This window comes from Triturus cristatus, chromosome 4_1 (assembly GCF_964204655.1).
Source record: "Triturus cristatus chromosome 4_1, aTriCri1.1, whole genome shotgun sequence".
Lineage (NCBI taxonomy): Eukaryota > Metazoa > Chordata > Amphibia > Caudata > Salamandridae > Triturus > Triturus cristatus.
This window is the reverse complement of record NC_140585.1, coordinates 15,728,685-15,741,646: the sequence shown is the minus strand read 5'-3', so window position 1 is coordinate 15,741,646 and position 12,962 is coordinate 15,728,685. Positions and strand designations below refer to the sequence as shown.

The following is a 12,962-nucleotide window of genomic DNA, read 5'->3' as shown; positions in this document are numbered from 1 at the left end:
GTAACTATAATTCAAAGCCAATACTAACTTTTCCCTGCACCAGTAAAATCATATTTTCCCGTGTGGTCAATTAAGACTGTCAATGGTTTACATTCTACACCTGTAGTAAGTACACCTGCAAGACAAGAAGCACCTATACTGTTCTATTTAAATTATATGCAATATGTTTTGTTAAATACTTTTTTTATTGTATTTATTTGGCCATCACCCTTGAAAAAGCAGGTTTTCCTTTTAGTGGCACAGTCTTAAAATGAGAAAAATAAAGAAATTAAGGATTTGTCCAGTTTCCCACGATCTGGCCTATTGGCTTGGTAATCGATTGTTTTACAGGTTCCAATAATAGTATGATTGTCATGTTCGGCGATGATTTTACATTTCGGGCCTATTGAATCTTATTCTTTAAAGTGAAAGGAATACATTTTATCCACCCTTTTTAGGTCTCGGACTAGGCAGCGCATGCGCTGTCTCGTTGAGAGATGCTGTATACAGTATAGTGGGGGAAGCTCCGTACACTTTCCGGCTATCTTTTTAATTGGGCGAAATTGCATTCTAATTGGTGTTCGGCAAGTTAGTCCTGCCTCCTCACAGCCATTTTTTATCCCTCCATGGCTATCAGCCCCTTTACTTTGAAAACACTTCTGTTCCCCTGACTCCCCCCGTTCCCTCCCGCAGTTCGTCACTTCTCTGCCCACCACAACCCCCCCCCATCCATTCCCGTTTCTGTCTTCTTGTTCAACTGCAGTTTTATTTACAATGCAATAGGGCTTGCGTAAATACGAGTCCAATTACATTTGTAAATGCTTGTCTTCTCCTCTCATTGGCTGACTGGATTTGCACTCTTTTTTGCCTGACCTGTCCAGTCCCTCATTCACGCTGCTGCTCTGTTACCTGGAAGCGGAAGCATGGCGGCTGTAATACAAATGCGCATCCTGCTTTTCCGACGGCAGGCAGGAGCTCGCAGCGCTCTCCATTACCAAGACCTCAATGGCGGCTGCACCGGGGACCACAACCATACCGGGGGTTTGTGCTCAAGTTTCCGCAAACACACACCAAGCTGGGCAGGGTCTGAGGTCCGAGAGGCACCCGGCCATCTTACATGCATGGGTGTTCTGAGAGGTGCACAAAATGGTAACTGCTGGCAGCATGGTTACAGTTCTGAAGCTAAAGGCGAACGGTAACCGCGGTTCCAGGAAAGCTGCACCCTCTGATTCAGAGGGAGGAAGCGGGATGGGCTGCTCTCCCCGCTTGCAACCAGTGCCCTCGCTTCTAAGGGAGGAAGTCGCAGTGTGAGTGAAAAAAACGGTAGACTAACCAGTGGATGCAGAAAGCAACGGGGGAATTCTGCCAACAGGGAGACATAAATACGGGCATCACCCACTGAGAGAGAGAGGGGAAAGGCAGGCTGTTCCTGCCGCTACTAGAATGCAAAGCCGGTGCTCGCCGCCACATCAGTTAAGCGTACCGGCATGGCTCTCTGAGCAGAGCGGGCTTGGTGTGTTTAACATATAGCAGGTGTGTGCACATCCTCATGCTTGCTGTGCACCTTCTTCCACTGGGTGCTGTGCACCTTCTTCCACAGGGTTTTCTGCCGCTAAAGCGGCGATAATTTTGAACGCTGTCCTTGATAATATGCCCCTTACATCTTTAGTTCCGATGCAGCCTTCCCTCCAGGTACACTGTCTCCTTGGAGTGAAAGACAGCGCTACTGCTTCGCACGTTATCACGGTGGAGAATGGAGGTACTTTAACAATGCCGCCTCTGCATGTATTTTCTGAAATGTGGGTTGGTCCAAACATCAGTCGAACAACAAGGCAGATGAGGGGCAAAACTATTTTGAAACTGGAGCGTGCCACGAGCAGTCAGCTCTATGTCCTTTGTCTCCTCAGGTTTTCAGAGGCTCACATCTCTTAAAGGCTCATTGACTACGGTTCCAGAGGGAAAAACAGCACATACACCTAAAGGCCCAGATCTCTGTACTGGGGTGAATGTATGGCATTGTTCTGCATTTTGTCCATCAATTGTTCTTTTTGCATTTGTCACCCCGAGTGTGTCGTGCATGCCCAGACATGGGTCTCGTGCTTTCCGTGCCACTGGAATCAAGCTATCCTGGTTTATGAGGGCTGAAAGCCTGAAACCGGTCCTAGGATGCTTGTTTCCAGTCCAGGGAGGACCTGGCTTGGTAGTTCGGGCTGGACTGTTCCCATGAGGCACAGGGTCAAGACTGATTTGCATATGACTAGGTCCAAATTGGAAAGGCATGGTGAGCAAAAAAATGATGGATTTAGGCCCAGATTTCTGTATTGGGGTGAATGTATGACATTGTTCTTCATTCTGTCCATCAATCGTTCTTTTTGCATTTGTCACCCCGAGTGGAACGGGTATGCTCAGATGTGAGTCCCGTGGTCTCCATGCCACTGGAATCAAGCCTACCTGGCCGAAAAGGGGTAAAACCACCAAACTGGTCCTAGGATGCTTATTTTCAGTCTAGGGAGGACCTGGCCTGGCAGTTCGGACTGGACTGTTCCCATTGGGCAACAGGTTCAAGACTGATTTGCGTATGGTGGGTCCAAATTGGAATGGCATGGTGGCAAAAAAACAATGTATTTAGGCCCAGATCTCTGTACTAGGGTGAATGTATGACATTGTTCTGTATTCTGTCCATCAATAGTTCTTTTTGCATTTGCCACCCCGAGTGGGGCGGGTATGCTCAGACGTGAGACCTGTGCTCTCCCTGCAACTAGAATCAAGCTAGCCTGGCTGAAGAGGGGTGACACCCCCGAAACCAGTCCTAGGATGCTTGTTTTCAGTCCAGGAAGGACCTGGCCTGGCAGTTCGGACAGGACTGTTCCTATTGGGCACAGTGTCAAGACTGATTTTCATATGGCTGGGTCCAAACTGGAATGTTCTTTTTGCGTATGGCAGTGCAAGCATCCCACACCAATTCCGGCCTGTAGGTGAATATCACGTGATATAGTACGTTGTGGGATCATATTGGCTCGCTTATATGTGGCCACTTAATCTCTCTGTGTCCAACAAAGACAACAAAAACAAATGTGTCCTCATGTAATGCAACTGGTGCTCGTGTAAAGCGCTCTAATACCCGTTACCGTCGGGTCAAGTTCGCGCTATATAAAACTCCGTAACATAATAAATAAACAAACATGTATATGTTATGTTATGTTAGGAACATTTGTAGTGCGCACAGCTGCCCCAGCTAAGGGGCGTCCTGGCGCATGACATGGTAAACATAGCAACACTGAGCATAGAGACAGAGAAAGAAAAAAAAGAGCGCAGTAAGTAAAGGGGAAAAATTAAAATAGGAAGGTTTTTATAACAAAAGAATGTCTTCCATCAAGCGAATCTCAATCGGAAGAGAGTTCCAAAGCACTGCTGCTTTTACCCGGAAGGACCGGCCCCAACTCGGCTGAGCTTAAACCTCGGGACCACCGCAAGCGCTTGGCCCAATGATCTCAAAGAGCGGGTTGGAACATAAGAGGACAGGAGATTCGAGAGGATCCGGGGGGCTGATCCCTTCAAGATCTTAAAAGCCAAACTTTAAAATGAATTCTTGTTTTAACCGGTAGCCAAAGCAAAGATCGAAGGGTACTAGAGCAGGACCTGGGCAAGCCAACTATGGCTCTATGTGTTATTGTTCCTTTAGTTTGCAAGCCCCGGTGGAATGATATTTACTCCTGTGAAGGGTATCTGTGCCATCCATGCACCTGGTGGTTGTTAGTGTGAGCATCGCCGCTACTTGCAGGTTAAGGTTGAACACACTCACGACAGGTATGTGACAGTCGTGGGTTACACATATGTTGATCCATGTGGTAGGCAGGAATGGCTGCAGGGTTTCCAGGAAATGCTGCAAGGGTAACTGTTTGTTTCACTGATTTCCGACTGTTTGCGTGTGGTGTCATGGTGACTCTTAGTTTGTGTACACCAGGTGCCTTTGTGTTTGTTATCCCCTGGCAGGTGTATCCCAGAGGTGTATTATTTCGCTTCTCTTACCAATGTTGTTGTCTGTGTTCACAATGAGACCACATTTCATCGGCTCAGATGTGCTGTAATGTCACCCCGTTCTACAATAAAAGTCTGGTCTTCAGAACTTGTTCTTGTTATGGCGAATCCAATTTGACTCAAAAGCATGTCCCAGTGGGCAGTGCAGCACATTGCTAGTTTGCTGACTTTCACTTTCTTTTACAGGTCTCTTCAGTGGAGAAATCAAAGAGTAGTCTGCTTCACAATTTGATCAGCGCGTTCATTTCAAATGGCAGTGTGAGTAGCCTCTATTCTCTCCGCATCCATAGGTCATGTGAAATGGAAAAAAATGGTGGGAAGGGGTTAAAAAATAACTGAATATAGCGGATACGTTACCAAAGCTTATACACAGCTTATACACAGCACGCATACCACCTTACCCTGAATTATTTTCTGAAATGCTTTCATCCAATAATCAAGCCACAGTAAAACATGGGGGCATATTATCAAGACAGGCGATAAAATTATCGCCGCTTTAGCGACAGAAAAACGCCGCTAAAACGGCGATAATGAGCTTAATAATATGCTCTATGGAATTCCAATTGAAGCCCATTTAGATGTGAAGGACATCTAACCTGAGCTTCGATTGGAATTCCATCGAGCATATTATCAAGCCCATTATCGCCGTTTTAGAGGCAGTTTTCTGCCGCTAAAGCTGCGATCATTTTATCCCCAATCTTGATAATATGCCCCATAGTGTGCACGTTTCGGAACACCAATATTTGTAACGCTCACAAATGCGAGACTGGTTGCATTGCAAATGCGTGTTTTAAATAGGATGTTACTACATTTTAACATTAAACAGTTTTGGTAAATGTTGATCAACGGCCCATCTGCCGCTTAGCCCTGTATGCGCTATTTCAAAATGCTGCCAATAAAATATATATGAATAGATCTCTAAACCCAGCATGCTTGTGTGTGCTCACAGAGTGAACACTCGCACTTCAGTCATCATGCTGAAGCATTTCCAAATGCATTTTATTAAACACATTTAAAAGACAGAACCATTTTCATGACACTAGTATTTTTTTTATTTGTATTTAAAACGTGCCATTTGACATAAATAATGGCGCTGTCACCTTTGCATGCTCAACCGTATGTAACTATAAGCGGCCGATGTCTATGTTGAATAATCATTTCCATGTACGTCCTCCAGCCAGCTAAGTAATGAAAGGAAATCTAAGCTTATGGAATGTCGGGGCATATTAGCAACAGACGGCGATAAATATCGCAAAGCGCGCTTAGCCCTTTCATATTTATCGCCATCTATCGCTGATATTTATTGCCTGGGTAGCGCGTTATTTAGAACGTGTATAACCTAGGTGATAAATATTCCAGCGCTAGCGCAAAAATGGGAAAATCTACAATGCACGAAGAGAATGAGTCGCGGTCATGGTGCCGCTCAGTTCAGACATTCAGAGCTTTCACAGCGATTTCAACAAGCACGCGCGCCTCGCGCTAAAAGTGGGAGGGCTGGGGGGGAGTGCGGCCCAGAGCACACAAAGTGTTTCCCTTGCGGGAGCGAGCCAGGGCCACCATGTGTTTGCAAGTTAATTACAAACATATGGTGTCAAAGCTCGCTCCCGCAAGGGAATCGCCAAATGTGCACGCGTTGCAATTGAAAGCAATGCAACGCGTGCACATTTTTGGGACACAAACTGAATCGATGGCTAAAGGTCTTTTTCCTATGCAGTGCATGTGCGCTGCGTAGGCAAGACCTAAAAAAGGACACTGAGGAGCCACAAAAGTAGTGAATGGACGAAGAATGACTGACTTGATACCAAGCCTGTGCGCCAAACTCCGCTCCTTTCGCGGAGTTTGCAGAGTTTTCAGCAATCCGTGGACCTCATGGAGTGCAGAAAACTCTGTGTAGCGGCGCAGAGTTTTTTTATCCCGCTCGCACTTGCCAACCATAAGTTGGTGACTGTGAGCTGCCGCTCTGAGCGGCAGGAAAATCAGCGTGAACGGCAGTTCCTGCCACACTCTGCCACTTGTGGAACTCCATGGAGTTTTTATGTCCCTTTGCGAAGTTCCACATAGCAGAACTCCACCCAGGCTTACTGGGCACCAGCCCTGCCAACCTGTCTGCTGTTCCCCATCAAAACTGCACCAAAGACGTCTCGTCCTGCAGCTGCTGTGCCTCAAAATCCTGGGAGGACTGTATTCCTTCAATAAAGACTTCAGTGGAGAAGCAGAGCTGCTTTCCTGCATCCTGCAGACACCAGAAAAAACGACTGTGAGCACTCCGGAACGCAAAAAACAGACACAGAACAACACCACTGCACTTGTGCTTCTGAAACCGAGCAGACATGGGTTAATGGTGCCAGCGTGGTCCCCTGGCCCTCCAGAGACAAAGCCCTCCATGGGCTTGTCAACTGTGGCCTTCCCGATGCTGCCGGCAGCCTCTATTTGAGGGCTTTTCTATCACCAGTGCTCGCGGCCAGCTCTTCTCCCGGATAGTAGGCCGCACGTGGCCAAAGTCAATCTTAGTCAGGCTCCCAGGAAGGAAGCTGGGGGTAGGTAGCAGGACTAATTATGAGGCAGTCGTTAATTGGGAAGGTTGGCCACAACTTGAGAAGCTAACCCACAGATTGCAGAGAAGGAACGGGCTGACGGCAACAATTGGTCACTCAAAGGGTTCTATCAGGGGCTTTCCCGTACCAGCTCAGCTCTGCTAAGCACAGGGGGTGGGGTCATGAAGTCTCTTTTTTCACATCTGATCATTCTCAGTAGTGTCTCTTTGACCCCGTTAGTCACGCTCACTACACAGGCCCAATCCGGTAAACAATACCTGGTGACACGATGTTGTTGGGGCTTGGGTAAGGAGAGGGCAGTTGGTCTGCCACACTGTTAGCCAGAAAGGAACAAGCGATGAAAGGGGCAGACAGTGGTGAGGCCTCTCAGAAGAGGGAGGCACTTTGCCCGGTACACATCGTTCCAAGTCGCACCAGGCAACTCCGGGCAAAAAGTCTGGTGTGTAATGGTACTACCCACGGCAGATAATACTGGTCTCACACAACAAAGAGTTGCAAATCTCATACCTCCCTGGAAAGGAGGCACAATGCCTTGTACACGTTCATACTGGTCGCAAAAGGCAATTCCAGTCACACAAACAGGTGTACGTTCAGCGGTGACACACAAGGTAGAATGAAGCACCCCTAGAGGTTTGACCCCTCCTCCGAGGTTCGCACCTTTGGAATTGGACACCGTACTTAATGAACATGCTGCCGACGTGCCACACAAAAAGAGAAGTGGCATGATCGATGAAGCAGGTAACACGGGATCCCGCGACCAGTTTATCAGTTCACCACCAATGAGACGCCTAAGGGTAAACGCATTCCACCGATATGTGCAATGTTTTTGAGGCTCCACACCTCAAGTAATGTTTCCAGGAACAATTTTTACCTCCATGCTCAAACTGTGATACCAGTTGGGACTCAGCATATGATGAGGGCACTTAAGAGGGCATCGCTTCTCCAGTTGTCACATGCAAAAAGAACAAATGATGGACAGAATGCAGAAAAATGTCATACATTCACCCTAGTACAGAGATCTGGGCCTAAATCAATAGTTTTATTGCTGACCATGCCATTCCAGTTTGGACCCAGCCATATGCAAATCAGTCATGACCCTGCGCCCAATGGGAACAGTCCAGCCCGAACTGCCAGGTCAGGTCCTCCCTGGACTGGTAACAAGGATCCTAGGACCTGTTTTGGGCTTTCAACCCTCTTCAGCCAGGATAGCTTGACTCCAGTGGCAAGGAAAGCATGGGACCCACGTCTGGGCATACCCGTCCCACTTGGGGTGACAAATGCAAAAAGAACTATTGATGGACAGAATGCAGAACAATGTCATACATTCACCCAAGTACAGAGATCTGGGCCTAAATCAAACGTTTTTTGCTCAACATGCCATTCCAGTTTGCACCCAGCCATTTTGAAAATCAGTCTTGCCCCTGCGCCCAATGGAAACAGTCCAGCCCGAACTGCTAGGCCAGATCCTCCCTGTACTAGAAACAAGCATTCTAGGACCAGTTTGGGGCATTCAGACCTCATCAGCCAGGATAGCTTGACTCCAGTGACATGGAAAGCACGGGTCCCACGTCTGGGCATACCTGTCCCACTCGGGGGGCCAAATGCAAAAAGAACAATTGATGGACAGAATGCAGAACAATGTCATACATTCACCCCAGTACAGAGATCTGGGCCTAAATCCATCATTTTTTTGCTCACCATGCCATTCCAGTTTGGACCCGGCCATATGCAAATCAGTCTTCACCCTGCGCCCAATGGGAACAGTCCAGCCCGAACTGCCAGGCTAGGTCCTCCCTGGACTGGATACAAGCATCCTAGGACCAGCTTCGGGCTTTCAGCCCTTATCAGCCAGGATAGCTTGACTCCAGTGGCACGGAAAGCACGGGACCCACGTCTGGGCATGCACATCCCACTCGGGGTGACAAATGCAAAAAGAACAATTGATGGACAAAATGCAGAACAATGTCATACATTCACCCCAGTACAGAGTTTTGGGCCTAAATCCATCATTTTTTTGCTCACCATGCCATTCCAGTTTGGACCCAGCCATATACAAATCAGTCTTTACCCTGCGCCCAATGGGAACAGTCCAGCCCGAACTGCCAGACCAGGTCCTCCCTGGACTGGAAACAAGCATTCTTGGACCGGTTTCGGACTTTCAGCCCTCATCAGCCAGGATAGCTTGACTCCAGTGGCATGGAATGCACGGGACCCATGTCTGGCATACCTGTCCCACTTGGGGTGACAAATGCAAAAAGAACAATTGATGGACAGAATGCAGAACAATGTCATACATTCACCACAGTACAGAGATCTGGGCCTAACTCCATCATTTTTTTGCTCACCATGCCATTCCAGTTTGGACCCAGCCATATGCAAATCAGTGTTGACCCTGCACCCAATGGGAACAGTCGAGCCCGAACTGCCAGGCCAGGTCCTCCCTGGACTAGAAACAAGCATCCTAGGACCGGTTTGGGGTTTTCAGCTCTCATCAGCCAGGATAGCTTGACTCCAGTGGCTCTGAAAATACGGCACCCACGTCTGGGCATACCCGTCCCACTCAGGGTGACAAATGCAAAAAGAACAATTGATGGACAGAATGCCTGGGGGAGAATGTTTTCATTGTCAGTATTCTGTCCATCGTTTGTTTGCTGTAACACTTTTCCCCCTAAGTGGGATGTTTATGCCCAGACATGGGTCCCTTGCTCACTGTTCCACTGGTTTCAAGCTAGCCTGGCTGAAGAAGGGTGACATACCCTGAAACCGGTCCCAGGATGCTTGTTTACGGTCCAGGGATGACCTGGCCTGACAGTTTGGTGTGGACTGTTCCCATGGGGCACAGGGTCAAGACTGATTTGCATATGGCTGGGTCCAAACTGGGGTAGCATAGTGGGCAAAAGAACAATGGATTTAACCCAGATCTTTTGACTCGGAGAGAATGTTTGCAGTGTCAGCATTCCGTCCATCATTTGTTTGCTGTAACACTTTTCACCCTAAGAAGGATTTGTATGCCAAGATGTGGGTCCCTTGCTCACTGTTCCACTGGATTCAAGCTAGCCTGGCTGAAGAAGGGTGACAAACCCTGAAACAAGCTCCAGGATGCTTGTTTCCGGTCCAGGGAGGACCTGGCCTGGCACATCAGTCTGGACTGCTCCCAGGGGGCACAGGGTCAAGACTGATTTGCTTATGTCTGAGTCCAAACTGGGATGGTGTAGTGGACAAAAGAACGATGGATTTAACCCAGATCTTTTGACTGGGGGAGAATGTTTGCATTGTCAGCATTCCGTCCATCATTTGTTTGCTGTAACACGTTTTGCCCTAACTGGGATGGGTATGCCCAGACATGGGTCCCTTGCTCACTGTGCCACTGGATTCAAACTAGATTGGCTGAAGAAGGCTGACATACCCTGAACCTGGTCCCAGGATGCTTGTTTCCGTTCCAGGGAGGTCCTGGCCTAGCAGTTCATTCGGGACTGTTCCCATGGGGCACAGTGTCAAGACTGATTTGCACATGGCTGAGTCCAAACTGGGGTAGCATAGTGGGCAAAAGAACGATGGATTTAACCCAGATCTCTTGACTGGGGGAGAATGTCAGAAAGGGCACATGGTCCTTTACAATGGGAATAATCCTCTTTGTGCACATCAGAATCCTCTGGCAGTGTGCACCACGTAGCTCCAGGTTCTCTGATTCCACGACCCTACAAGTGTATCTCTGCCCTGCTGAAGAATGGCACCAGAAAATATACTGGAATGTGGCTTGGAAGCAAGGGGTGGTTCAGGGGGTTTCCCTTTGAACCATACATGTCTCCTCTAAATTGCAGACCTGTCTACCACGAGGCCATGAAATGCAGCTCCTAATCTTTAGTGGGGCCCTGTTATGGCTCCAGAGGCCAAATGTCAAAACCTCTTCCTTCAGGCTATCTATCCAGGCCCACAGATGGCAAAGGTCTGTCATTCCAATTGAATGTCCAATGTATAAAGCTGTCGCTGGGTAATGCACAGATTTGCTCCCCCAGCCTTCAGTGTGAGATCTTGTCAAACCGAAAGGCACACAAACAGTTTTAGAGCAGGGAAATGCCCACTTTCCTTAAGTGGAATTTCTAGCCTTGTAAAGACAAAACCACCTTTACCACAGGAGAGGTTTTGTCATTGGGAATCCAATGATAGGAATCTTTATGAGGCTGCTCCACAGCAATCTACATTTGCAGCCTGAAGCCCTGTCCACTATTCTCCCATGTTAACCTTTGAGAAGAGCAACCCTCATAGGCAGTGAAAACACACAGGGGTATTCTTCAGTACCAGGGCACGGTACTCACATGGGTACCTGCCCCGCCTTTCACCTACCACTTGGGTTACCCCTCAGACTTACCCTAGGGGTGCTCTAGCGGGGATGAAAGGTCCCCTCAGAACTGACTAGTGCTGCAGCAAAGCCAACCTGAGCAAAAGTGCTATGGCACACACCCGGGCCTGCAATGACCGGATGGTCACATGTATAAAAACATCACAGGTGCAAGTGCTCCCATACAGGCCTGCAATAGCAGGCTGGACACGTTTGCAAATACCATAAGTGCAAGTGCGCACATACAGGCCTGCAATGGCATTATGGACACATTTGCAAACACCATAAGTGCACGTGTGCACGCACAGACATGCAATGGTAGGATATACACATGTATAAAAGCATCATGAAGCACTGTTGGTTAGACCCTTATTGAAGTAGAAAGACAAACAAAGTGTAAGTGATAATATATTCAATCCAATCAAAAGCTTTATTTCGATAACATGTATCATAAAAGGATCGTTCGGCAAATATACAATAAAATAAGAACCTGTACTTGATTATGGCAAGTCCTTGCGTACAGAGATTCGCAGAGAATTCCCATAGATGCCCATGCTCTGGTGTCAACATGGGCTTCTATTGGAATTTTCTGCGGCATATTATCAAGCCCATTATCGCCGCTTTAGCAGCAGTTTTCTGCCGCTAAAGCGGCGATAATGTTAACGCCGTGCCTGATAATATGCCCCTTAATTCTTTGGTCCTTAGAAGAGTGGTGAACTATCTGTAGTCAATGGACTGCTTCTAGGGATGTCCCTCGCTCTAAGATGGCAGTATTCCCACCCCCTGTGTGTGTTCGTATGTGCCTGAACTGTATGGATGAGGTGGAAGGGCAAGTTCAGTATTCTAAAGCGAGAAGATTCTCTGCCAGGTCAGGGGTAGACCGTGTAAGTTCTATGGGGCAGATTTATGTTGCCTGGCGCATCCCTGCAAATCAGCAAGGATGCGCCAGGAATGATGCGTCACGCAAGTTTACCCTTGTGCCACACATGATGCGCCGCATTTATAATGCGGCGCATCATGGCGCAGGAATAAACAGATGCGTGACGCATCCAATGGCGTAAGGTTGGCGCAGTGCTTCAGTTGCGTCGCAAGCGCGACGCAACTCCAGCACTGTTCCAACCAACCCTATCCCTAACATGGTGCGTCAAGCCTTACGCCTGCTTCAAGCAGGCGCAGGGTTTTGGCGCATCAGCGTTGGGAAAGTGACTCAGTCAAATCTTATAGATTTGACTGAGTCACTTTTCAGGGGCGTTCCTGCGACGAAACGCCCCCCCCTATGTCGACACGCCCACGTGAAACCTGACGCAGGTTTTACGTGGCGCAGGGCTTTACATCGTGACGCATCTCCATAGATGCGTCACGATGTAAATATGGCGCAACGTGGCGCAGGGTTTACACCGCCGCTGCGTCACAAAAGTGACGCAACGGCGGCGTAAAAGTGGCGCATCTCCGATATAGATCTGCCCCTATATAGTCATGTGATTGCGCAGGGGGGCGAGCATCTTCGGGAGCTAATGATATCCTTGCGAATCACCAAACAAAAGCCCCTAATGTGGCGGATCCAGTGTATGACTTTATTTGTAAGGAGTCAAAACTTTCATGGGTGTTCTTTGGGCTAAGCTTAGGAACATTGGCCATAATTATCTTTTGGCCATATAACAGAGGAGCAGCGTGAGGGTAATGGATCTGCTGGGGTGATTTTACCAAAGTGTTTGTTCCCATTGATGTACAACTGGAGCTTGCTTGGGCTAACCAACCTCTGGGGACAGTTTGGTTAAGACAATCTTTGGAAGCTTTGGCCTTTGGGATACCAGATTCTTTCTGTGACTTAACCTTTGCCTTATTGTGGTAATCTGCTTTCGAGACTTGGGAAGCAGAGTTTGTGGGAAAAGATAAAAAAGAAGTAATGGCTCCACTTGGTAGAGCCCTTTCAGTAGGAGGCATCTTATTTGTTAATTCCTTTTTTTGGTTGTGAAGGAGTGACTGGTTTACACACTGATGGCAATGTGTGACCGTTGGTAGTAAGGTTTTGACCAGTGCGGTGAGATCTT

General features: G+C 48.0%; 1 protein-coding gene across 1 annotated transcript in view; it reads left to right on the top strand.

Annotated features, from left to right (window-relative positions):
• The first annotated feature begins 893 nt into the window (after nt 1-893).
• The window catches only part of LOC146839317 (lectin-like), a 234,535-nt gene continuing 222,466 nt past the window's right edge, over nt 894-12,962 (top strand). The window contains exons 1-2 of the mRNA XM_085650336.1: nt 894-1,020; nt 4,204-4,275. Coding sequence (XP_085506462.1) covers nt 985-1,020; nt 4,204-4,275 — 108 coding nt within the window. The 5' untranslated portion in view covers nt 894-984. The remainder of the gene's footprint in view (nt 1,021-4,203; nt 4,276-12,962) is intronic.